At 39.4% G+C, this 25,295-nt stretch overlaps 1 protein-coding gene across 2 annotated transcripts in view; it reads right to left on the reverse strand.

The window, feature by feature from the left end:
• Positions 1 to 255: 255 nt before the first annotated feature.
• Positions 256 to 25,295, reverse strand: part of CTPS2 (CTP synthase 2) — a 721,417-nt gene continuing 696,377 nt past the window's right edge. The window contains exons 18-19 of one of the 2 annotated variants that reach the window (XM_053706085.1): positions 2,349 to 2,434; positions 256 to 693 (exon numbers count right to left, since the gene is read on the reverse strand). In XM_053706085.1, coding sequence (XP_053562060.1) covers positions 2,389 to 2,434 — 46 coding nt within the window. In that variant the 3' untranslated portion in view covers positions 256 to 693; positions 2,349 to 2,388. Of the gene's footprint in view, positions 694 to 2,066; positions 2,435 to 25,295 lie in introns of those variants that run through there. The other variant, XM_053706084.1, reaches the window with a different exon arrangement.

Here is a 25,295-nt window from a genome sequence, read left to right on the forward strand (position 1 = left end):
TGGGGTATGAAACAGATAGTAGTGAGGTCCAGGCATTGTGGAAGATACAAAGTTAAAATGATAAGGTGCGTTTTAATGGACTATGAAGGCAGAGAACAAATTTATGAAATAGGCTGGTTGTGGAAGTGGGTTTGTAAGATTGGGGCAACTGCAGTTCGATAAATAAACTGGTGCAGGGTTAATGCTAATATCAATCTGTTTAACCTCATCTGTGCTTGATATTTATGTGATGAGATAATTCCAGCAACACTATAGCAATGTTTATAAAGTTTTTATTTCTCACAAATATGACTTACAATACATAATTCATAGTCTAAAACCCAATCAATGCCTTGTGTAGCAGAGGACTGGGAATATGAGTTTAACAATTCAGCAGTTTTGTTCAGTTGGAAAAATGATGAGCGGTTGCAATGTGCTGCATAAAATCTATCTGATGCATTAATTTGGAGTCTCATCTCACATTACCAGCTACTATTGGCTGAAACAAACATGCTCCTTCTTGCTTTGACTTATTTTTTTCTCAAATAAACTGAGCGCTCCTAGTCTTTAATCTTCTGCTCCCAGAGGTCAATATTAAGCAATAATTGAATATATGTTTTTAGTAAAATCATTGGAAGAATGAAGTGTGGCTATATAGACAAATATAGAAAGAATATGGATCCTCAGCCACAAATCCTGCATAAACTTCATCTTCTGTTGAGGACAGAAAGAAAATGTATAAGCAAGTGGATGTTTGTCTATCACCAATGTGGCAAAATTCCTTTTGCAAAGTGTCCTCAAATATAGAAAGGTTATTTAAGAATATAGAGGAAATACGCCATAAAAATAGTACTTTTATTAAGGCAGTTGGTGAATATTGCAATAAACAATTTAAGAAGTTTAGTACTGAATTGCAAAACAAAAAAAAAGAAAGGTCAAAATTAAAATGTACATGGGTTCATTTCAATTTTAAATACTTCCATTAGCAATATACTTCTATTACCAAACATGATTCTAGTAAAAGTTACTAGAAACTAAAATGTTTTATAGTAGCTTACCTTTGTTTTTCTGAGTACACTTATTTCAATTGCATTTTAATTTATTTTACTTTTTTTTATAAATCTGTATATAACTTTTGTTATTTAATTAATTATTATTCTTTAGGTTCTGCACCTTATTGTGGGCAATTTCTATCCCTAAATACAGCCATTACAGCAAGAAAAATAAATTTTTCCACTTTCCCTCCAGACACACAACAATATTACACTTTCTCTTTCACTACCTCGCAACCTACAAACTGGTGAGAGTAAAAAAGTGAATCATTTATTCGCACATACGAAAAGTTGCGACTTTATTGGCGCACAACCTTTCATAAACATGGTGAAATCATTTGTGAGTTTTTTTTTTACGACAAACGTGAGAATTTTCTTATTCTCACGTTGATAAATGTTGCCCAATGGCTGCTCAAAGAGTATACTGCGTCAGTGAATTCTTACTTTGTGTCATACAAGCCACTGCTGATTCTCTGAGAAGGTGTTATGTTTGAATGCTGGTGCACGGGCAATCACAGCATAAAACTATAACAACTTTTACTAGAAGCATTTCTGCTAATGGAAGCATATTGCAAAATTGTTTCTATTTAAAATTTGAAATGCTTCTATTGACCATTCTTAACCTTTAATGATTTAAAAAAACTACTTGAAAAATCTGGTCAATATGTCTATTTTATTTCCCTTCATTATGCACAATTTGTTCTAGCTTTAAATGAGTTTGGACCCAATTATTTAACATTCACCAGATCAGAAGTGAAAAATCTTGTTGATGCTTGCAGGGGCTCAAGAAATTATCAAAAAAGTGGCTGTTCCTGCGAGGTCTTAAATGTCTCCTATAGAAAATAATGGCTTGCCGGAGAGGGAAACGTAGCTGGGGAGAGCGAAGTTGACAGGGAGACAGTCTAATAACTATCTATGAATCTAGCCCAATATACTTTATAAAATTGTACTGCTCAGTGAATACAATGTATTGCACCTTGGCTGTCATTTAAGACAGCTTGTGATACTACTGAATGACAAATCAAACAGGACAAATTTTAAAATATAAACACATGTGGCATTTTTTTAATGTTAGAGATTAGATAAAATATTGATAGCAAAAACATTTTATTTATTTATTTATTTTTCATATTGCTGCCTGCAGATAGTGTGATTATTCAACAGAAAATTATATTCTATTTGCAATCATATATAATCTTCAGCCTCAGATTTTCTTTTCGTTGTTACAATGGAAATCTGATTTATAGCATATGTTGCTTTGTACAAAAACATTTACAGCAGCAATTCTAAAAGTTAGAACTTAGTAGTTGGAGTCACCTTTAAATAACTTGTTTTCAGTCCTATTCAACAAGTGACGCTAATTATCAGAGAAATTTTCTTCGCTGAGGTCACTGTAACTGTTCCTATAAAAAAAAATAGAAAATTGTAATAATAATAACTCAACAGCAATATAAATTGTGCTCTGTGGTAGTTTGGACATAATTTATTATAGCCGGCTCAGCATGACCTTATGTGTTCTTTATGAATAAGTAGTAAAATCAATTTACAGTATGGATAGAGTAGAAATTACATGTGATAATAATATAATGAATCAGTAAAATCCTTTACATGTTTAAAAAAGTATTCACTTTCGGGAAAAGAAAATAATTTGCACTGGAATAAGTAATATAAACACCAATTATTTAATATATTTAGATAAAAACAATTTGTATTTTGGAATGATTTTCAAGTATTAATGAAATCTGTATACTATGGGGCCGATTTATCAAGTGTCTGGCGGACATGATCAGCGTATGCTGTCAGCATTTATCATTGCACAAGCAGTTCTGGTGAACTGCTTGTGCAATGCCCAATCGGCCGCTAGCATGGGGTGTCAATCAACCCGATCGTATGAGATTGGGCGGATTGATGTCCGCAGCCTCAGAGGCAGCGGACAAGTTAAGGAACAGCGGTCTTAAGACCGCTGCTTCTTAACTCCTGTTTCCGGCAAGCCTGAAGGCTCACACGGAAACAGGGGTATACAGCCCCATTTGGGCCGTGATAAATCGGCCCCAGTATCTCCTCTATTGAATTGAGTAACTATGTAGGTTCCTGTGCTGAAAAAAAACTTCCTTTTAGTTTATTTTGATATCTCTTTATATCACATTTAATAAATATTATCAATTCCAGTATATGCCTAAACTACACTTAGACCTCTTAGTCCTACTAGAGGTAGTTTATATAGTCAAAGGTATGGGGGATCATAAAGAAGCCCACCATCATTAATCTCCTCCACAGATCTCACTCCCCAGGCCAAGCACTGCAAAGTTCATTTGATACCGCCATCGGAAATGACCCTTGCCCATGACAGAACCCCTTTAAAAATCATCAGAATTTCCATTTTCGCAAGTCCTCCCTTTCCATTTTTATTACAAATTATACCATTGACATGTTCTCTTTCTTTTTGGCCTAACTTCAAACTCCAACACCATCCTCTGCACCGTGCTGGCCACCCTATATGTGTTATATTCCAGCCACCTCATAATTTATCATGCTAAATAAATAGTGCAACACTCCACAGGCTTGTGAAGCCCATTCGGACAGATTTGGGACAATCCTATATAACTTAGTTAAAATCTGTGTCCTGAACTGCCCTTTAAAAAAATAGGGCCAGGCTGCCCAAATATTACTATATTTAACCTTTCATCAAACTACATAAAGAAGTGCTTGCCATCCTAGCTGAGAAAATAACTATAAAGCTATGCAACCCTATCAGAATATTCATACTAAACACCATGTCACTAGGTTAGTAGCCTCCTCAGAAGTATATGACCTTGAATTTCCTGCCTACAAAGGATATATGCTTTGCTTGGGCAGGAATGTTCCACAGTTGTTCCTGATAATAAAGTGTCAGACTCTGTGCTACACTTGAACAATGTCGGGTCTTGGAGTTTGTTAAGAGGAGCACTATCCCAGTGAAGTTTGCTGCTCAGGAGTCGGGCTACACCAAGAAGCTTTTGGCTTAGCACGGCCGGTGATCTTTCAGAATTTGCTACTTCCTCGAGATTTGCTACCGCCATGTGTTTCAAAAGAATGTGTTGAATGTGATTGTGTAACTACAAGCATGCATACATTGTTAAGTAGCAAATTTCAACGGTTAAGAAAATTTAGTCCTGCATTCATCATGAATGGAGTGACATTGTACACGAGCCCATGTGCAGCAATGTGGTAGCAAATTTCGACAAACAGATGAATCTGATGATCCAAACATAACCTGCATTGTTTTATCTTATATATTTCAATAGTTATAAACACATTGACTGCTTCAGCTGACAGAGACGCCGGCTCTTTGGCATCTTTTGATTGTTTTTTTTTGTATGCAGCTCTTATGTTCTTAATACCTGAGTGATACTGCCTTTTTATCAATAAAATATTTTAATCTGAGCTCCAGATTAAGAAATTCCCTTGACCAGAGCTGAGTTATTTTCTAATCTGGAAAAGAGAGGTAATAGAAATACCTCTCCTAAAAGAATACAATAATAGCACTCTGGGGTCACGAACAGCAAATAGAGAATAACAAAAATGGGTGATAGAACAAGTAATAATGATAAAACTTAAGTTTTATCATTATTACTTGTGCTATCCCCCATTTTTGTTATTCTCTAACGTGATGTTAGCAACAAGTCACCCATAGACATATATTTGCTGTTCGTGACCCCGGAGTGCTATTAGTGTATTCTTTTAGGAGAGGTAGTTCTATTACCTCTCTTTCCAGATTGTGTCAATTGAACAAATACACAGCACCCACACCCTGCTTGATTCAGTGGCTCTATTAGGGATAGGGGGTCCATTCTATCCAAGGAGTGCCATTGGTAATTTCTATTGTACAACAAGTTATTGGCTAATGTCTATGTGAGTATATTTCCAAGGTCTTCATTATACACAGTTAATAACAGGATTTCATGATTGTGAGTTTTCCTCCCTTTTTTTGAGGATTTCATATGGATCCAGTTAGAGGACTGTATTCACCCTGAAGCTGGGACAGTTTTCACATATATCATTTATGCACTATACACATTTATATTTATACTCTTGGGATCTTTGTGTGCCCTTCTTGTCTGGTCACATTTTGTACTCGTCCAGAACGACCAGACAAGAGCATTTTTCAAGCACTGTATTTATAGATAGACAGATAGATAGAGATATACAGTATATATAGATAGAATCACTAAAAAAAAAGTATTTACGAGCCATATGATTAAAAATTTAATTCTAACATGGACCTGATGTTAAAAGAACAAATCTGAGGTGTGTTGTGCTAACACTTTGTCATGGATCCCTTACTGTATTATCATATATTTTAGTGCCCCCTATTCTTAGCTAATCATGTATATGATGATGATGCAAAATTATCATAACATAGAGAGAATTCATTGGTTGGGGGGAATGGCTAGTGAAATATATAATAATCCAATGTTCAATAAATGAAACCAACATTTTATGAAACATTTGAGTTCCCTTTAACAGAAACGGTTTATTTTGGGGGGGAAAAACCCTAATAATATGGCTCATATACATTTTTATACCATGAAAAGAAACACATGTAGCGGTAAGACAACCACTTTAAATTACACATGCATAATTCAATCACAATTGTGTGTAATACTTACTTTCTTCAGATGCGATCAAAGGAAGCAGTAAAGTATACATAACAGGAAATCAGAATAATTAATTTGTATAGCGATCATGTGAAAATGTAATAAAAATTATCAAAAAATGTATCATGTCTGTTAACTAATAAATTCATGTGAGGTTCAATCATTTGTTTACCCCAGAACAATGACAAATGCTGTAATTAGAAAATTAACATAAACTAGAAAAAATGCTATTTAATAACTGAAACTAAACATTAATTATATATTTCATTAGAAATTTTGGAGACTATAAATTCTTATGATAGTGAAATTCTAGTGGGACTAAAACCGTAAGCAATCATTATAACAAGTGTAGAATACAAGGTTTGAATCACATACACACAGCATAAATAGTGTTCCTGGATGTGGTGGAACATGACGCTTTAATGCTTATTCAGGTGAAACAGCAGTCTTCATTAAATCTGTAGGTAAGTATATACTAATTAATCTTATTGGTCATTCGTTTTCTGCACTCAGCATTTTAGCCCTCAGAAGTCAGGCCCCTCTGGATTTGAAATCGACTAACTGTACAAAACAGGTAAATAGCTGAACACACGTTCACATTTAAAACAGTTTAACAACCATCTAATCTTTCTGTGTCCAATGTTTGTAATTCATATTTAGTGACATAGTATTAATCATTTGTGTTTGGCAACATTAATTAAAGGCACATCAATCATTAATGGGCATTAATTAAAGGCACATTGTACTCATACAATATCTAGAAATCACATGTAGGTGCATGTTAATAATGTTTTTTTCTCTGCAAGAAAACATTGTATTAGAGAACAAGCATTTTGTTAAAAAAAATTGCTTGAAATATCCAATTTTAACAAAAACAAAGAAAAAAATAGCTACAATATCCCTTTATTGTTCTCTCTTCTCCTCCACATACAGAACATAAGACAGAAGTGTTCTTGGATGATATTAGAGCCATAGTTGGCTTTTCTGTAGTAAGAAGCCTCGCCTAAGATATTGGGGAGGCTTAGTTTTATTGGAAATGTATGAATACCCTGGGTAAAGATTGTTTAAATTCAAAACAGAATACCATCTGTTTACCACTGACTAAGGCCCCTTTAATAAATATGTTTTTTGGACTCTTGTGGAACCATATCAGTATTGTTGAGTAGATGGCCTCTGACCACTGTAGTAAGTAGAAACACCTTCCAAAAGTAGTAGAATAAGGTAGTTGAGCTGGAGTTCTGCTCCAGCTAAAGAGGCTTGAGGTCTTTAACAAGAGAAAAGCTTTAACATACAGGTACTACTGTACTGTACAATTTAGTTCCTATCGTTGTAAACTGGTGGTAGCATAAACTATCTCCATAGACTTTAACAGAGATAGTTGTTGTTACCACCAGTTCACACATTTTACAACAGCAAATGACACTAGGCCTTGAGAGAATTATCCCTGTTTTTTCCAGCGGATTTATGGACTGTGGTTGACTCTCAAAAGATACCACTAGCTGGCTATCCTCAGCAATATATTTAAAAGGGATCCGACACGATGTTGGGAATGTTTGCGAGATATTCAAACATGACAACATTACTCTTTAAAGGCAGCATCGCAGAGAGACGTTTTTCTATATATTGCAATGGTTGGTGATGCTGGCGAAATATTACAAGCAGCATCGACACCTACATTGGCAATGTAAAGTAAAGAATCCCCATTAAATATATAGCACAGACCTAATAAATATACCTATGTACCCCTAAACCGACATAACCCACCACCGCAAACTAACCCTACACTTCTTAACCCCTAAACCGCCAATAGCCCACCACAATACACTTCCTAACCTATTATCCCGTATACTGCCAATAGCCCACAGCAATAACCCCTACACTACTTAACCCCTATACTGACAATACCCCACTGCAAACACCGCCTACACTACTTAACCCCTATACCACCAATAGCCCACAACAATAAACTTCCTAACCTATTAACCCCTATTCTGCCAATAGCCAACCGCAAACACCCGCTACACTATTTTTCCCCTATTCCGCCAATACCCACTAACCTACTAACCCCTATACCACTACAGCTCAAATGCAAACTACCCCTACAATTCTTAACTATCTAACAGCTATCCCCCAAAGACCCCAAAACTAAAAACCCCTAAATTACAAAAAATAACAAACACTGACGGCTAGATTTAGAAATTTGCGGCCAAAGGGGTGCGTTAGCTACGCGTGTTTTTTCCCCCCCGCACCTTTTAAATAACACTGGTATTTAGAGTTGTCTGAAGGGCTGTGTTAGGCTCCAAAAAGGGAGCGTACAGGCATATTTACCGCCACTTCAACTCTCAATACCAGCGTTGCTTATGGTAGCGACTAGCTTGAAAAACGTGCTCGTGCACGATTCCCCCATAGGAAACAATGGGGCAGTTTGGGCTGAAAAAAACCCTAACATCTGCAAAAAAGCAGCGTTCAGCTCCTAACGCAGCCCCATTGTTTCCTATGGGGAAACAGTTTCTAAGGGGCCTAGTTATCAAGCCGTCAACTTCAAATACGCTGGAATTCCGCAGCGTATTTGTGGCGAGGCTGATTCGCCTTAGTTATCAAAGGCTAGAGACCGGCAAAAGTAGAATTTTGTGACGTAAGCTTCGATCCGCCGGACTCAGTCCGACACAGATCGATTCTTACGTCACTACAGATGTTCCGCACACAAGTGCGGCACAATCTGACTACTTTTGCTAGTTATCAAAAAACTAGCAGGTACGCTCTGCACTTTTCCGGCCCAGCGTACCTGGTTTTCAATCCGCCGCCCTGGAGGCGGCGGATCCCATAGGAATCAATGGGAGTCTGACCATAGCGAAAGTACAAGTTCGCTGCTGCCAGACATCCCATTGATTTCTATGGGAGCTGTCTACACCTAACACCCTAACATGTACCACGAGTCTAAACACCCCTAAGCTGTCCCCCCCTACACCGCCGCAACTAAATAAATGTATTACCCCCTAAGCTGCCGCTCCCGGAGCCCACCGCAAGCTACTCTATACATATTAACCCCTAACCCGCCGCCCCCTGACCCCGCCGCAACTATAATAAATGTATTAACCCCTAAACTGCTGCTCCCGGACACCGCTGCAACCTACATTATACCTAGTAACCCCTATCCTGCCCCCCCCTATACCGCCGCTCTCTATAATAAAGTTACTAACCCCTATCCTGCTGATCCCGCACCTCGCTGCAACTAAATAAATAGTTTAACCCCTAAACCGTCGCTCCCGGACCCTGCTGCAACCTATATTAAATTTATTAACCCCTAATCTGCCCCCCCTACACCGTCGCCACCTATAATACATTTATTAACCCCTATCCTGCCCCCCACTACACCGCCGAAACCTAAGTCTAACACTAACCCTAACACCCCCTAACTTAAATATTAATTAAATAAATCTAAATAATATTTCTATTATGAACTAAATTAATCCTATTTAAAACTAAATACTTACCTTTAAAATAAACCCTAATATAGCTACAATATACATAATAATTATACTGTAGCTATCTTAGGATTTATTTTTATTTTACAGGCAAATTTCAATTTATTTTAACTAGGTACAATAGCTATTAAATAGTTATTAACTATTTAATATCTACCTAGCTAAAATAAAGAGAAATTTACCTGTAAAAAAAAAAACTAACCTAAGTTACAATTACACCTAACACTACACTATACTTTAATAAATTATTCCTATTTAAAACTAAATACTTACCTGTAAAATAAACCCTAATATAGCTACAATATAACTAATAGTTACATTGTAGCTAATTTAGGATTTATATTTATTTTACAGGTAACTTTGTATTTATTTTAGCTAGTTAGAATAGTTATTAAATAGTTATTAACTATTTAATAACTACCTAGCTAAAAGAAATACAAAATTACCTGTAAAATAAATCCTAACCTAAGTTACAATTAAACCGAACACTACACTATCATTAAATAAATTAAATAAATTAAATAAATTAAATACAAATAACTACAATTAAATACAATTACATAAACTAACTAAAGTACAAAAAATAAAAAAGCTAAGTTACAAAAAAAAAAAAATAGGTTACAAACATTTAAAAAATATTACAACAATTTTAAGCTAATTACACCTAATCTAAGCCCCCTAATAAAATAACAAAGCCCACCAAAATAAAAAAAATTCCTACCCTATTCTACATTAAAAAAGTTCAAAGCTCTTTTACCTTACCAGCCCTTAAAAGGGCCTTTCGTGGGGCATGCCCCAAAGAAAACTGCTCTTTTACCTGTAAAAGAAAAATACAACCCCCCCAACATTAAAACCCACCACCCACATACCCCTAATCTAACCCAAACCGCCCTTAAAATAACCTAACACTAATCCCCTGAAGATCATCCTACCTTGAGTCACTCAGCCGAGCAGCGATGGAACCGAAGAGGAGATCCGGAGCGGCAGAAGTTATCCTCCAAGGGGTGCTGAAGAAATCTTCCATCCGATGAAGTGATCTTCCAGTCGGCGCTGAAAAAGTCTTCCATCTGGGTGATGTCATCTTCCAAGCGGCGCTGAAGAAGTCTTCTATCCGAGCGATGTCATCTTCCAAGCGGGGTCTTCAATCTTCAATCTTCATCCCGCCGACGCGGAACATCCTTCTTTCCCGACGGACTACCGACGAATGAAGGCTCCTTTAAGGGACGTCATCCAAGATGGCGTCCCTTCAATTCCGATTGGCTGATAGGATTCTATCAGCCAATCGGAATTAAGGTAGGAAAAATCTGATTGGCTGATTGAATCAGCCAATCAGATTCAAGTTCAATCTGATTGGCTGATCCAATCAGCCAATCAGATTGAGCTCGCATTCTATTGGCTGTTCCGATCAGCCAATAGAATGCGAGCTCAATCTGATTGGCTGATCCAATCAGCCAATCGGATTGAACTTGAATCTGATTGGCTGATCCAATCAGCCAATCGGATTGAACTTGAATCTGATTGGCTGATTCAATCAGCCAATCAGATTTTTCCTACCTTAATTCCGATTGGCTGATAGAATCCTATCAGCCAATCGGAATTGAAGGGACGCCATCTTGGATGACGTCCCTTAAAGGAGCCTTCATTTGTCGGTAGTCCGTCGGGAAAGAAGGATTTTCCGCATCGGCGGGATGAAGATTGAAGACCCCGCTTGGAAGATGACATCGCCCGGATAGAAGACTTCTTCAGCGCCGTTTGGAAGATGACATCGCCCGGATGGAAGACTTCTTCAGCGCCGACTGGAGGATCACTTCATCGGATGGAAGATTTCTTCAGCGCCCCTTGGAGGATAACTTCTGCCACTCCGGATCTCCTCTTCGGTTCCATCGCTGCTCGGCTGAGTGAAGACGACTCAAGGTAGGATGATCTTCAGGGGATTAGTGTTAGGTTATTTTAAGGGGGGTTTGGGTTAGATTAGGGGTATGTGGGTGGTGGGTTTTAATGTTGGGGGGGTTGTATTTTTCTTTTACAGGCAAAAGAGCTGAATTCTTTGGGGCATGCCCCACGAAAGGCCCTTTTAAGGGCTGGTAAGGTAAAAGAGCTTTGAACTTTTTTAATTTAGAATAGGGTAGGGCATTTTTTTTATTTTGGGGGGCTTTGTTATTTTATTAGGGGGCTTAGATTAGGTGGAAGTAGCTTAAAATTGTTGTCATTTTTTTTAAATGTTTGTAACTTATTTTTTTATTTTAATTTAATGATAGTGTAGTGTTAGGTTTAATTGTAACTTAGGTTAGGATTTATTTTACAGGTATTTTTGTATTTCTTTTAGCTAGGTAGTTATTAAATAGTTAATAACTATTTAATAACTATTCTAACTAGCTAAAATAAATACAAAGTTACCTGTAACATAAATATAAATCCTAAGATAGCTACAATGTAATTATTAATTATATTGTAGCTATCTTAGGGTTTATTTTACAGGTAAGTATTTAGTTTTAAATAGGAATCATTTATTAAAGTATAGTGTAGTGTTAGGTGTAATTGTAACTTAGGTTAGTTTTTATTTTACAGGTTAATTTCTCTTTATTTTAGCTAGGTAAGCTATTAAATAGTTCATAACTATTTAATAGCTATTGTACCTAGTTAAAATAAATTGAAAGTTACCTGTAAAATAAAAATAAATCCTAAGATAGCTACAATATAATTATTATTTATATTGTAGCTATATTAGGGTTTATTTTAAAGGTAAGTATTTAGTTTTAAATAGGATTAATTTAGTTAATAATAGAAATATTATTTAGATTTATTTAATTAATATTTAAGTTAGGGGGTGTTAGGGTTAGTGTTAGACTTAGGTTTAGGGGTTAATAATTTTATTACAATGGCGGCGGTGTAGTGGGGGGCAGGATAGGGGTTAATAAATGTATTATAGGTGGTGACGGTGTAGGGGGGGCAGGATAGGGGTTAATAAATTTAATATAGGTTGCGGCGGGGTCCGGGAGCGGCGGTTTAGGGGTTAATACATACATTATAGTTGCGGCGGGGTCAGGGAGCGGCGGTTTAGGGGTTAAACTATTTATTTAGTTGCCGCGAGGTGCGGGATAGGGGTTAATAACTTTATTATAGAGGTCAACGGTATAGGGGGGGCAGGATAGGGGTTACTAGGTATAATGTAGGTTGCGGCGGTGTCCGGGAGCGGCGGTTTAGGGGTTAATACATTTATAAGAGTTGCAGCGGGGTCTAGGAGCGGCGGTTTAGGGGTTACTAACTTTATTTAGTTGCGGGGGGCTCCGGTATAGGGGGTAGAACAGTGTAGTTAGTGTGGGTGCTTAGTGACAGGCTAGCAAAAAAGCTGTAAAAAAGCCGAAGAGCAGCGAGTTTGGATGAGTGATAACTCTCACAATCCGCTGCTCATCGCCCCGTACTTGGTGCGTGGCTTTTTGACAGCTTTTTTGATAACTTAGGCAAATTTTTGCAGGTCCGCGGTGGCGATGTGAGGTGAGCTTAGGCGGGCGTATTGGGCCGGCGAAGGCAGGTAAAGTAGACGCGTTGATAACTACCCCCCTATGTCTGCACCTAACACTCTAACATGTACCCCGAGTCTAAACACCCCTAACCTTACATTTATAAACCCCTAATCTGCCGCCCGCGCTATAGCTGACCCCTGCATATTATTATTAACCCCTAATCTGCCGCTCCGGACACCGCCGCAACCTACATTATACCTATGTACCCCTAATCTGCTGCCCCCTATATTATATTTATTAATCCCTAATCTGCCCCCCCAACGTTGCCGCTACCTTACCTACACTTATTAACCCCTAATCTGCGGACCGGACCTCGCCGCCACTATAATAAATGTATTAACCCCTAAAGCTAAGTCTAACGCTAACCCTAACACCCCCTAAATTAAATATAATTTTATTCTAACGAAATAAATTAAATCTTATTAAAAAAATTAATCCTATTTAAAGCTAAATACTTACCTGTAAAATAAACCCTAATATAGCTACAATTTAACTAATAATTACATTGTAGCTATTTTATGATTTAGATTTATTTTACAGGCAACTTTGTATTTATTTTAACCAGGTATAGTTATTTACTATTTAATAAATACCTAGTTAAAATAATTACAAAATTACCTGTAAAATAAATCCTAACCTAAGTTACAATTAAACCTAACACTACACTATCAATAAATTAATTAACTAAACTACCTACACTTAAATCAACTAAACTAAATTTAAAAACAAACACTAAATTACAAAAAATAAAAAAAGATTACAAGAATTTTAAACTAATTACACCTACACCAAGCCCCCTAAAAAAATAACAAAGCCCCCCAAAATAAAAAAATGCCCTACCCTAATCTAAAATAAAAAGTTAACAGCTCTATTACCTTACCAGCCCTTAAAAGGGCTTTTTGCGGGGCATGCCCCAAAGAAATCAGCTCTTTTGCCTGTAAAAAAACATACAATACCCCCCCAACATTACAACCCACTACCCACATACCCCTAATCTAACCCACCCAAACCCCCCTTAAAAACATAATTTATGCTTACCTGATAAATTTATTTCTCTTGTAGTGTAGTCAGTCCACGGGTCATCCATTACTTATGGGATTATATCTCTTCCCCAACAGGAAGTTGCAAGAGGATCACCCAAGCAGATCTGCTATATAGCTCCTCCCCTCACATGTCATATCCAGTCATTCGACCGAAACAAGACGAGAAAGGAGAAACCATAGGGTGCAGTGGTGACTGGAGTTTAATTAAAAATTTAGATCTGTCTTAAAAGACAGGGCGGGCCGTGGACTGACTACACTACAAGAGAAATAAATTTATCAGGTAAGCATAAATTATGTTTTCTCTTGTTAAGTGTAGTCAGTCCACGGGTCATCCATTACTTATGGGATACTAATACCAAAGCTAAAGTACACGGATGAAGGGAGGGACAAGGCAGGAACTTTAAACGGAGGGAACCACTGCCTGAAGTACCTTTCTCCCAAAAATAGCCTCCGAAGAAGCAAAAGTGTCAAATTTGTAAAACTTTGAAAAAGTGTGAAGTGAAGACCAAGTCGCAGCCTTGCAAATCTGTTCAACAGAAGCCTCATTTTTAAAGGCCCAGGTGGAAGCCACAGCTCTAGTAGAATGAGCTGTAATTCTTTCAGGAGGCTGCTGTCCAGCAGTCTCATAGGCTAAACGTATTATGCTACAAAGCCAAAAAGAGAGAGAGGTAGCCGAAGCCTTTTGACCTCTCCTCTGTCCAGAGTAAACGACAAACAGGGAAGAAGTTTGACGAAAATCTTTAGTTGCCTGCAAATAGAACCTCAGGGCACGGACTACGTCCAGATTATGCAAAAGTCGTTCCTTCTTTGAAGAAGGGTTAGGACACAATGATGGAACAACAATCTCTTGATTGATATTCCTGTTAGAAACTACCTTAGGTAAGAACCCAGGTTTAGTACGCAGAACTACCTTGTCTGAATGAAAAATCAGATAAGGAGAATCACAATGTAAGGCAGATAACTCAGAGACTCTTCGAGCCGAGGAAATAGCCATCAAAAACAGAACTTTCCAAGATAACAGCTTAATATCAATGGAATGAAGGGGTTCAAATGGAACGCCTTGCAGGATGTTAAGAACTAAGTTTAAGCTCCACGGCGGAGCAACAGTCTTAAACACAAGCTTAATCCTAGCCAAAGCCTGACAAAAAGCCTGAACGTCTGGAATTTCTGCCAGACGCTTGTGTAGAAGAATAGACAGAGCAGAAATCTGTCCTTTTTTACGAACTAGCGGATAAGCCCTTTTCTAAACCCTCTTGTAGAAAAGACAATATCCTAGGAATCCTAACCTTACTCCATGAGTAACTCTTGGATTCGCACCAATACAAATATTTACGCCATATCTTATGGTAAATTCTTCTGGTAACAGGTTTCCTAGCCTGTATTAAGGTATCAATAACCGACTCCGAGAAGCCACGCTTTGATAGAATCAAGCGTTCAATCTCCATGCAGTCAGCCTCAGAGAAATTAGATTTGGATGGTTGAAAGGACCCTGAATTAGAAGGTCCTGCCTCAGAGGCAGAGACCATGGTTGACAGGACGACATGTCCACTAGGTCTGCATACCAGGTCCTGCGTGGCCACGCAGGCGCTATCAGAATCACTGATGCTCTCTCCTGTTTGATCTTGGCAATCAGTCGAGGCAGCAGCGGAAACGGTGGAAACACATAAGCCATCTTGAAAACCCAAGGGGCTGCTAGAGCATCTATCAGCGCCGCTCCCGGGTCCCTGGACCTGGATCCGTAATGAGGAAGCTTGGCGTTCTGGCGAGACGCCATGAGATCCAGATCTGGTTTGCCCCAACGATGAATCAGTTGAGTGAAGACCTCCGGATGAAGTTCCCACTCCCCCGGATGAAAAGTCTGGCGACTTAGAAAATCCGCCTCCCAGTTCTCCACGCCTGGGATGTAGATTGCTGACAGGTGGCAAGAGTGAGACTCTGCCCAGTGAATTATCTTTGAGACTTCCAACATCGCTAGGGAACTCCTGGTTCCCCCTTGATGATTGATGTAAGCCACAGCCGTGATGTTGTCCGACTGAAATCTGATGAACCTCAGAGTTGCTAACTGAGGCCAAGCTAGAAGAGCATTGAATATTGCTCTTAACTCCAGAATATTTATTGGGAGGAGTTTCTCCTCCTGAGTCCATGATCCCTGAGCCTTCAGGGAATTCCAGACTGCGCCCCAACCTAGAAGGCTGGCGTCTGTTGTTACAATTGTCCAATCTGGCCTGCGAAAGGTCATCCCCTTGGACAGGTGGGGCCGAGAAAGCCACCATAGAAGAGAATCTCTGGTCTCTTGGTCCAGATTTAGTAGAGGGGACAAATCTGAATAATTCCACTGACTTAGCATGCACAATTGCAGCGGTCTGAGATGCAGTCGCGCAAATGGTACTATGTCCATTGCCGCTACCATTAAGCCGATTACTTCCATGCACTGAGCTACTGACGGGTGTGGAATGGAATGAAGGGCATGGCAAGCATTTAGAAGTTTTGATAACCTGGCCTCCATCAGGTAAATTTTCATCTCTACAGAATCTATAAGAGTCCCTAGGAAGGGAACCCTTGTGAGTGGTAATAGAGAACTCTTTTCCACGTTCACCTTCCACCCATGCGACCTCAGAAATGCCAGAACTATCTCTGTATGAGACTTGGCAGTTTGAAAACTTGACGCTTGTATCAGAATGTCGTCTAGGTACGGAGCCACCGCTATGCCTCGCGGTCTTAGTACCGCCAGAAGTGAGCCCAGAACCTTTGTAAAGATTCTTGGAGCCGTACCTAACCCGAAGGGAAGAGCTACAAACTGGTAATGCCTGTCTAGGAAGGCAAATCTTAGGTACCGATAATGATCCTTGTGAATCGGTATGTGAAGGTAGGCATCCTTTAAGTCCACAGTAGTCATGTACTGACCCTCTTGGATCATGGGTAGGATGATTCGAATAGTTTCCATTTTGAATGATGGAACTCTTAGGAATTTGTTTAGGATCTTTAAGTCCAAGATTGGTCTGAAGGTTCCCTCTTTCTTGGGAACCACAAACAGATTTGAATAGAATCCCTGCCCGTGTTCCGTCCGCGGAACTGGGTGGATCACCCCCATTAGTAAGAGGTCTTGTACACAGCGTAGAAATGCCTCTTTCTTTATTTGGTTTGCTGATAACCTTGAAAGATGAAATCTCCCTTGTGGAGGAGAAGCTTTGAAGTCCAGAAGTTATCCCTGAGATATGATCTCCAACGCCCAGGGATCCTGGACATCTCTTGCCCAAGCCTGGGCGAAGAGAGATAGTCTGCCCCCCACTAGATCCGTTTCCGGATAGGGGGCCCTCTCTTCATGCTGTCTTAGGGGCAGCAGCAGGTTTTCTGGCCTGCTTGCCCTTGTTCCAGGACTGGTTAGTTTTCCAGCCCTGTCTGTAACGAGCAACAGCTCCTTCCTGTTTTGGAGCGGAGGAAGTTGATGCTGCTCCTGCCTTGAGGTTACGAAAGGCACGAAAATTAGACTGTTTGGCCTTTGATTTGGCCCTGTCCTGAGGTAGAGCATGGCCCTTACCTCCCGTAATGTCAGCGATAATTTCTTTCAAGCCAGGCCCGAATAAGGTCTGCCCTTTGAAAGGAATATTAAGCAATTTAGATTTAGAAGTCACGTCAGCTGACCAGGATTTAAGCCATAGCGCTCTGCGCGCTTGGATGGCGAATCCGGAGTTCTTAGCCGTAAGTTTGGTTAAATGTACGACGGCATCAGAAACAAATGCGTTAGCTAGCTTAAGTGCTTTAAGCTTGTTCATAATTTCATCCAATGGAGCTGTGCGAATGGCCTCTTCCAGAGACTCAAACCAGAATGCCGCCGCAGCAGTGACAGGCGCAATGCATGCAAGGGGCTGTAAGATAAAACCTTGTTGAACAAACATTTTCTTAAGGTAACCTTCTAATTTTTTATCCATTGGATCTGAAAAGGCACAACTATCCTCCACCGGGATAGTGGTACGCTTAGCTAAAGTAGAAACCGCTCCCTCCACCTTAGGGACCGTCTGCCATAAGTCTCGTGTGGTGGGGTCTATAGGAAACATTTTCCTAAATATGGGAGAAGGGGAAAAAGGCACACCGGGTCTATCCCACTCCTTGCTAATAATCTCTGTAAACCTTTTAGGTATAGGAAACACGTCAGTACACACCGGTACCGCATAGTATCTATCCAACCTACATAATTTTTCTGGAATTGCAACTGTGTTACAATCATTCAGAGCCGCTAATACCTCCCCTAGCAATATGCGGAGGTTCTCAAGCTAAAATTTAAAATTAGAAATCTCTGAATCCAGTCTCCCTGGATCAGATCCGTCACCCACAGAATGAAGCTCTCCGTCTTCATGTTCTGCAAATTGTGACGCAGTATTGGACATGGCTCTCACATCATCAGCGCGCTCTGTCCTTAACCCAGAGCTATCACGCTTGCCTCTTAATTCTGGCAATTTAGATAATACTTCTGTCATAACAGTAGCCATGTCTTGCAAAGTGATTTGTAAGGGCCTCCCTGATGTACTTGGCGCCACAAAATCACGCACCTCCTGAGCGGGAGGCGAAGGTACTGACACGTGAGGAGAGTTAGTCGGCATAACTTCCCCCTCGTTGTCTGGTGATAATTTCTTTGCATGTAAAGACTGACTTTTATTTAAAGTTACATCAATGCATTTAGTACACAACCTTCTATGGGGCTCCACATTGGCCTTCATACATAGTGAACAAACAGATTCATCTGTGTCAGACATGTTTAAACAGACTAGCAATGAGACTAGCAAGCTTGGAAAACACTTTTCAAATAAATTTACAAGCAATATAAAAAATGCTACTGTGCCTTTAAGAAGCACAAAAAGCTGTCACAGTTGAAATAACAATGAACCAAATTAGTTATAGCAACCAAATTTTCACAGTAAATGTATTAAGTTAGCAAAGGATTGCACCCACCAGCAAATGGATGATTAACCCCTTAATACCCAAAAACGGATAACAATTTAGTAATTAACGTTTTTATCATAGTCAAACACACTGTCACAGGTCTGCTGTGACTGATTACCTCCCTCAAAATGAATTTTGAAGACCCCTGAGCTCTCTAGAGACGTCCTGGATCATGGAGGATGAAGTAGGAAGATTGTGACTGATTTTTTACTGCGCAAAAAAGCGCTAAAATAGGCCCCTCCCACTCATATTACAACAGTGGGGAAGCTCAGTTAACTGTTTCTATGCAGAAACAAAAGTTAGCCATGTGGTAAAAATCATGCCCCAATAAGTTTTATCACCAAGTACCTCACAAAAAACGATTAACATGCCAGTAAACGTTTTGAACATACATTTTAAAAGTTATGAAGTGTTATTAATAAGCCTGCTACCAGTCGCTTTTACTGCAGTTAAGGCTCACACATTACTTCAGTATTAACAGTATTTTCTGAGTCAAATTCCATTCCCTAGAAAAATACTTCAGTGTACACACACTCCTCAGCCTAATACCAGTCGCTACCACTGCATTTAAGGCTGAACTTACATTACATTGGTATCAGCAGTCAAATCCATTGCTTAGAAAAATAATTTACTGCACATACCTCGTTTGCAGGGGGGCCCTGCATGCTATTCCCCTTTTCTGAAGTTACCTCACTCCTCAGAATGTGCGAGAACAGCCAGTGGATCTTAGTTACGTCTGCTAAGATCATAGAAAACGCAGACAGGGGGGGCGGAGCCTATAGCTGTTGCGGTAGGGCGTGTGTCTGAAGAGCTCCTGGTCTAAAATAGTTATTTTGAAGTTTATTCTTAACTTTAATTTGATTTTCCTTGTGAGAATTATATGTTATGCAACCTAGTGACACTCAAGAGGAGACTAGAGACATTTGGCACGTAACGGACCTACCTATGTTCCTCAGCTGACTACCCTACGATTGACCACGAGGTTGAGAGGCCTCTATGGACTAACTGCTGGTGTCGTCAAAGCTGCCGCATATATACCCCCCCAGGACCCTGGGTTATCAAACCAGTTCATTAGCAACTGGCCTGTTCTACAGTCAATCTTTGTCATAACTAATTTCTTTCCAACATGGCAACCGCAACTCACATTACCCTGATGGAAATTGAAGCCCTTCTAATTTCACATTTTGAGAAAATCGCTACAGCTTGGGACACTGAATTTAAGAGCCTACGCACTATTGCAAGATCTTACACTACCTCAGCAAGTAAAGTCAATGAGTCGCGGCTTCCTGAAACAGAGCGATGCAACACGCCACAAGCTCCGGTACAACCGTCACTGTCACTTACTGTTATAACTACTAGCTCGGTGCGTGCAAGAGAGGTTCTAGATGAACATGAGATCCATGGGGGTAGTACCACTGAGAAGGCTCTCTATTCTGACCCTGGCAGCTACAAGGAGTTGAGAAACCAAATGCAGATAGCTACCCCTCCTGGCCCTTTAACGGAGGCCAATTTAGGAATGGAACATAATTTCTTACCTAGCATGGGCAGTGGCAGCGACAACTATACCCCTGACTCAAATGTTGTGATGTTGCAGCCTACGGCCCGGGGAGCTATACTATCAACACAGGGGAATAGTGAGTGCGGTCTACCAGCCTGTTATACCTACGCTAAAGGCAGCGTGATATTCGACTTTGAGCCACCAGCCATTGCCGTTGGGGATTTCGGATTAGAAGGTATGTCACAAGTCTTTACAAGAGCACCGGTTAAAATCCTCCAGGCTGAGAGGCTAGCCAAGCTAGAAAAGTCCCAGTCGAGCCCTACAGTTCACTACCCTCACCAAGCCCCGTACACAGAGATCACCTGGCTACTGCCTGCTGACTATCCAGCTCCATGCTACGATGCAAACTTTCCTCCCTGTAACGCAGAATCTCTATTCTATCGGGCTATGAACTCCCTTCGATTCGCCCTTTGTGTGTTCCGGGCTGGAATTGGTTAATGAGGGATCACATCTCATGCACATTGGCCCGGATCTATGAGGATACCCTGGAGTCTCCCTAGCGTGCCGCAAGCAACTATGCATTTAATTTTTTATTTACTGAAATGACTTTCTTAGGCATCAGACAGTGCGAGAGTGGTAACGAGATTGCTAGAGTCTGCACCGGTTAGTTACATACATGGCCATATTAGCAGTCTTGGAACACTGAGACTTATCTTCCCATGTATAAAAAATGTTATTAAGTCTTGACCCCTAAGAGAACTGTTTGCTTGAAAGTCCTACAACATCCATTATGCATGCCTTCTACTTAAATTGTGCATTCCATGGTACTGACATCTTGTGGCAGGCATACTCTTACATGTTGGTGATTATACCTTTAGTTGGCTGTTCTTTTCTTTTCTGTTTTTTTTTTTTTTTTTCTTTTCTTACCTATTAAATGTATTCACGTTATGGCCCCATTGTACCACGAGCTGTTAAGCTGTTAGTTTCATTAGTACATATTCACTCCTCTATGTACAGTCCAAATACTTAGTCCTATGTATTATAATACTTGGTGGTATAGTATGTACATAGAGAATGTAATGCTAACTGTCTGCTTTGCATATCATGTGTATTTGTACTATATTTCCACACCCCCTTTCAGTTACGATTGTTTTGAGTTTAATTTAAATCTAAAAATTGAGGTTTGGCAGCTGAGACCCAAAAGTGGTCCCTTAAAATTAGACACCCCCTATTCCATTGATTCTTGCTGTTGGGGTCCAAAAGTGACCTCCAGAGCCATCTTGGAGGTGCTCAGTACATAAGGCAGCTCATATATCCAGGACTATTAGTTCTTGGTTGTCTCTGAAAAGTACAGATAGTGTATGTTAATCATCCTACTAAATGAGTCTTGTATTTTATTATTGCTATGTTCCATGGTGTTCATGTTATATGTGTATGTCAAACCTCAAATAAAAACTATTTAAAAAAAAAAAAAAAAAAAAAAAAAAAAAAAGAAAACGCAGGCAGATTCTTCTTCTAATGCTGCCTGAGAAACAAACAGCACACTCCGGTGCCATTTAAAATAACAAACTTTTGATTGAAGAAATAAACTAAGTTTAAAAACACCACAGACCTCTCACAACGACCTATCTTTAGTTAGCTTGCAAGAGAATGACTGGATATGACATGTGAGGGGAGGAGCTATATAGCAGCTCTGCTTGGGTGATCCTCTTGCAACTTCCTGTTGGGGAAGAGATATAATCCCATAAGTAATGGATGACCCGTGGACTGACTACACTTAACAAGAGAAAAACCTAACACTAAGCCCCTGAATATCTTCCTACCTTGTCTTCACCCAGCTGGGTACCATCCGATCTGTCCAGAAGAGGGTCCGAAGTCTTCATCCTATCCGGCCAGAAGTGGTCCTCCAGAGGGTCGGAAGTCTTCATCCAGACGGCATCTTCTATCTTCTTCCATCCGGAGCGGGTCCATCTTGAAGCAGCCGGCGCGGATCTATCCTCTTCTAACGACGTCCTAACACCGAATGAAGGTTCCTTTAAATGACGTCATCCAAGATGGCGTCCCTCGAATTCCGATTGGCTGATAGGATTCTATCAGCCAATCGGAATTAAGGTAGGAAAAATCTGATTGGCTGATTGAATCAGCCAATCCGATTCAAGTTCAATCGGATTGGCTGATCCAATCAGCCAATGAAATTGAGCTCGCATTCTATTGGCTGATCGGAACAGCCAATAGAATGCGAGCTCAATCTGATTGGCTGATTGGATCAGCCAATCCGATTGAACTTGAATCTGATTCAATCAGCCAATCAGATTTTTCCTACCTTAATTCCTATTGGCTGATAGAATCCTATCAGCCAATCGGAATTTGAGGGACGCCATCTTGGATGACGCCATTTAAAGGAACCTTCATTCGGTGTTAGGACGTCGTTAGAAGAGGATGGATCCGTGCCGGCTGCTTCAAGATGGACCCGCTCTGCTCCGGATGGAAGAAGATAGAAGATGCCGCCTGAATGAAGACTTCCGACCCTCTGAAGGACCTCTTCTGGCTGGATAGGATTAAGACTTCGGACCCTCTTCTGGACGGATTGGATGGTACCCGGCTGGGTGAAGACAAGGTAGGAAGATCTTCAGGGGCTTAGTGTTAGGTTTTTTAAGGGGGGTTTGGGTGGGTTAGATTAGGGGTATGTGGGTGGTGGGTTGTAATGTTGGGGGGGTATTGTATGTTTTTTTTACAGGCAAAAGAGCTGATTTCTTTGGGGCATGCCCCGCAAAAAGCCCTTTTAAGGGCTGGTAAGGTAATAGAGCTGTTAACTTTTTATTTTAGATTATAGGGTAGGGCATTTTTTTAATTTGGGGGGCTTTGTTATTTTTTAGGGGGCTTAGAGTAGGTGTAATTAGTTTAAAATTCTTGTAATCTTTTTTTATTTTTTGTAATTTAGTGTTTGTTTTTTAAATTTAGTTTAGTTGATTTAATTGTAGGTAATTGTAGTTAGTTTAGTTAATTAATTTATTGATAGTGTAGTGTTAGGTTTAATTGTAACTTAGGTTAGGATTTATTTTACAGGTAATTTTGTAATTATTTTAACTAGGTAGCTATTAATAGGGATTCACCGAAATTTCGGCCGCAGAAAGTTTCGGCCGAAAATGGCATTTTTGGCTATTTCGGTTTTGGGTTTTTTTGCCTGTTAGTTTCGGTAAAATTATTGTGTAGCATATTTCAAATTTGATGCTAGCCTAGAGCTGCTGTTTAAGTTTATTACTTCACTTACTGTTCTGCATATGAGTTTTCTAGGATTATACTTTATTTGGATAATTGGTAAAAAAAAAAACTGTTAAATATGATTATGTTACATAGAACTAAATGAAGAATAATAAAGTATATTGATATTTATAATTGTTTTAAGTAGGGATGCACCAAAATTTTGGTCGCAGAAACATTTTGGTCGAAAATGGCATTATTTTTTGCCTGGTTTTTTTTTCTTGGTAAAATTATTGTGTAGCATATTATTGTTTTAAGATATTTTTGTCCAATTTTAGTGTTACTTTCAATAAAAATGTGGGCTTTTTTTTTATTGGCTCTAATTATGCAAAAAAAAAAACTAAAAAAAATAATTTGAAAATAATTTGAAAAAATACATTTTCGGTATCAGTTTCGGTTTTCGGCCAAGTGCATCCTGGATTTTCGGACTCGGTTTCGGTCCAGAATTTCCATTTCAGTGCATCACTAGCTATTAAATAGTAAATAACTATTTAATAGCTATTGTACCTGGTTAAAATAAATACAAAGTTGCCTGTAAAATAAATATAAATCCTAAAATAGCTACAATGTAATTATTAGTTATATTGTAGCTATATTAGGGTTTATTATACAGATAAGTATTTAGCTTTAAATAGGATGAATTTTTTTTAATAAGATTTAATTTATTTAGTTAGAATAAAATTATATTTAACTTAGGGGGGTGTTAGGGTTAGACTTAGCTTTAGGGGTTAATACATTTATTAGAGTAGCGGCGAGTTCCGGTCGGCAGATTAGGGGTTAATACTTGAAGTTAGGTGTCGCAGATGTTAGGGAGGGCAGATTAGGGGTTAATAAAATTTATTATAGGGTTTGTGAGGCGGGAGTGAGGCGGTTTAGGGGTTAATACATTTATTATAGTGGCGGCGAGGTCCGGTCGGCAGATTAGGGGTTAATAAGTGTAGGTAAGGTAGCGGCGATGTTGGGGGGGGGCAGATTAGGGGTTAATAAATATTATGCAGGTGTCAGCGATGTTAGGGGCAGCAGATTAGGGGTACATAGGGATAATGTAGGTGGTGGCGGTGTCCGGTCGGCAGATTAGGGGTTAAAAAAATTTATTAGAGTGGCGGCGATGTGGGGGGGCCTCGGTTTAGGGGTACATAGGTAGTTTATGGGTGTTAGTGTACTTTAGAGCACAGTATTTAAGAGCTTTATAAACCGGCGTTAGCCCATAAAGCTCTTAACTCCTGACTTTTTTCTGCGGCTGGAGTCTTGTCGGTAGAGGGTCTACCGCTCACTTCAGCCAAGACTCTAAATACCGGTGTTAGGAAGATCCCATTGAAAAGATAGGACACGCAATTGGCGTAAGGGGATCTGCGGTATGGAAAAGTCACGGCTGGAAAGTGAGCTTTAGACCCTTTCCTGGCTGACTCTAAATACCAGCGGGCGGTAAAAAGCAGCGTTAGGACCCCTTAACGCTGCTTTTGACGGCTAACGCAGAACTCTAAATCTAGGCGTAAATTTGCAAAAAAATAACATAACCTAACATTACAGAAAAAAACAACACTACCAAAAAATAAAATAAAACCAGTTATGCCTGTTCTAAAAACCACCCCAAAATAAAAAAACTTAAACTAACACTAAAAGTTACTATAATAATAGCCCTTAGAAGGGCTTTATTTAGGACATTGTCCTAAAGTGACTCAGCTCTTTTTCACGTAGAAAACTAGAACCCCATTCTACAATAAAAGTACTGCCCCCCAAAAAAGCCTAATCTAAAAAATACCCTAAACTAAAAAAATAACCTTATCCTAAAAAAAAAACAAAAAAAAAAAAAAAAAACATTGCCCTGAAAAGGGTTTTGCTATAAAGCAGAGGTTTTCAAAGAATTACACAGTTGGC

This window comes from Bombina bombina, chromosome 3 (assembly GCF_027579735.1).
Source record: "Bombina bombina isolate aBomBom1 chromosome 3, aBomBom1.pri, whole genome shotgun sequence".
Lineage (NCBI taxonomy): Eukaryota > Metazoa > Chordata > Amphibia > Anura > Bombinatoridae > Bombina > Bombina bombina.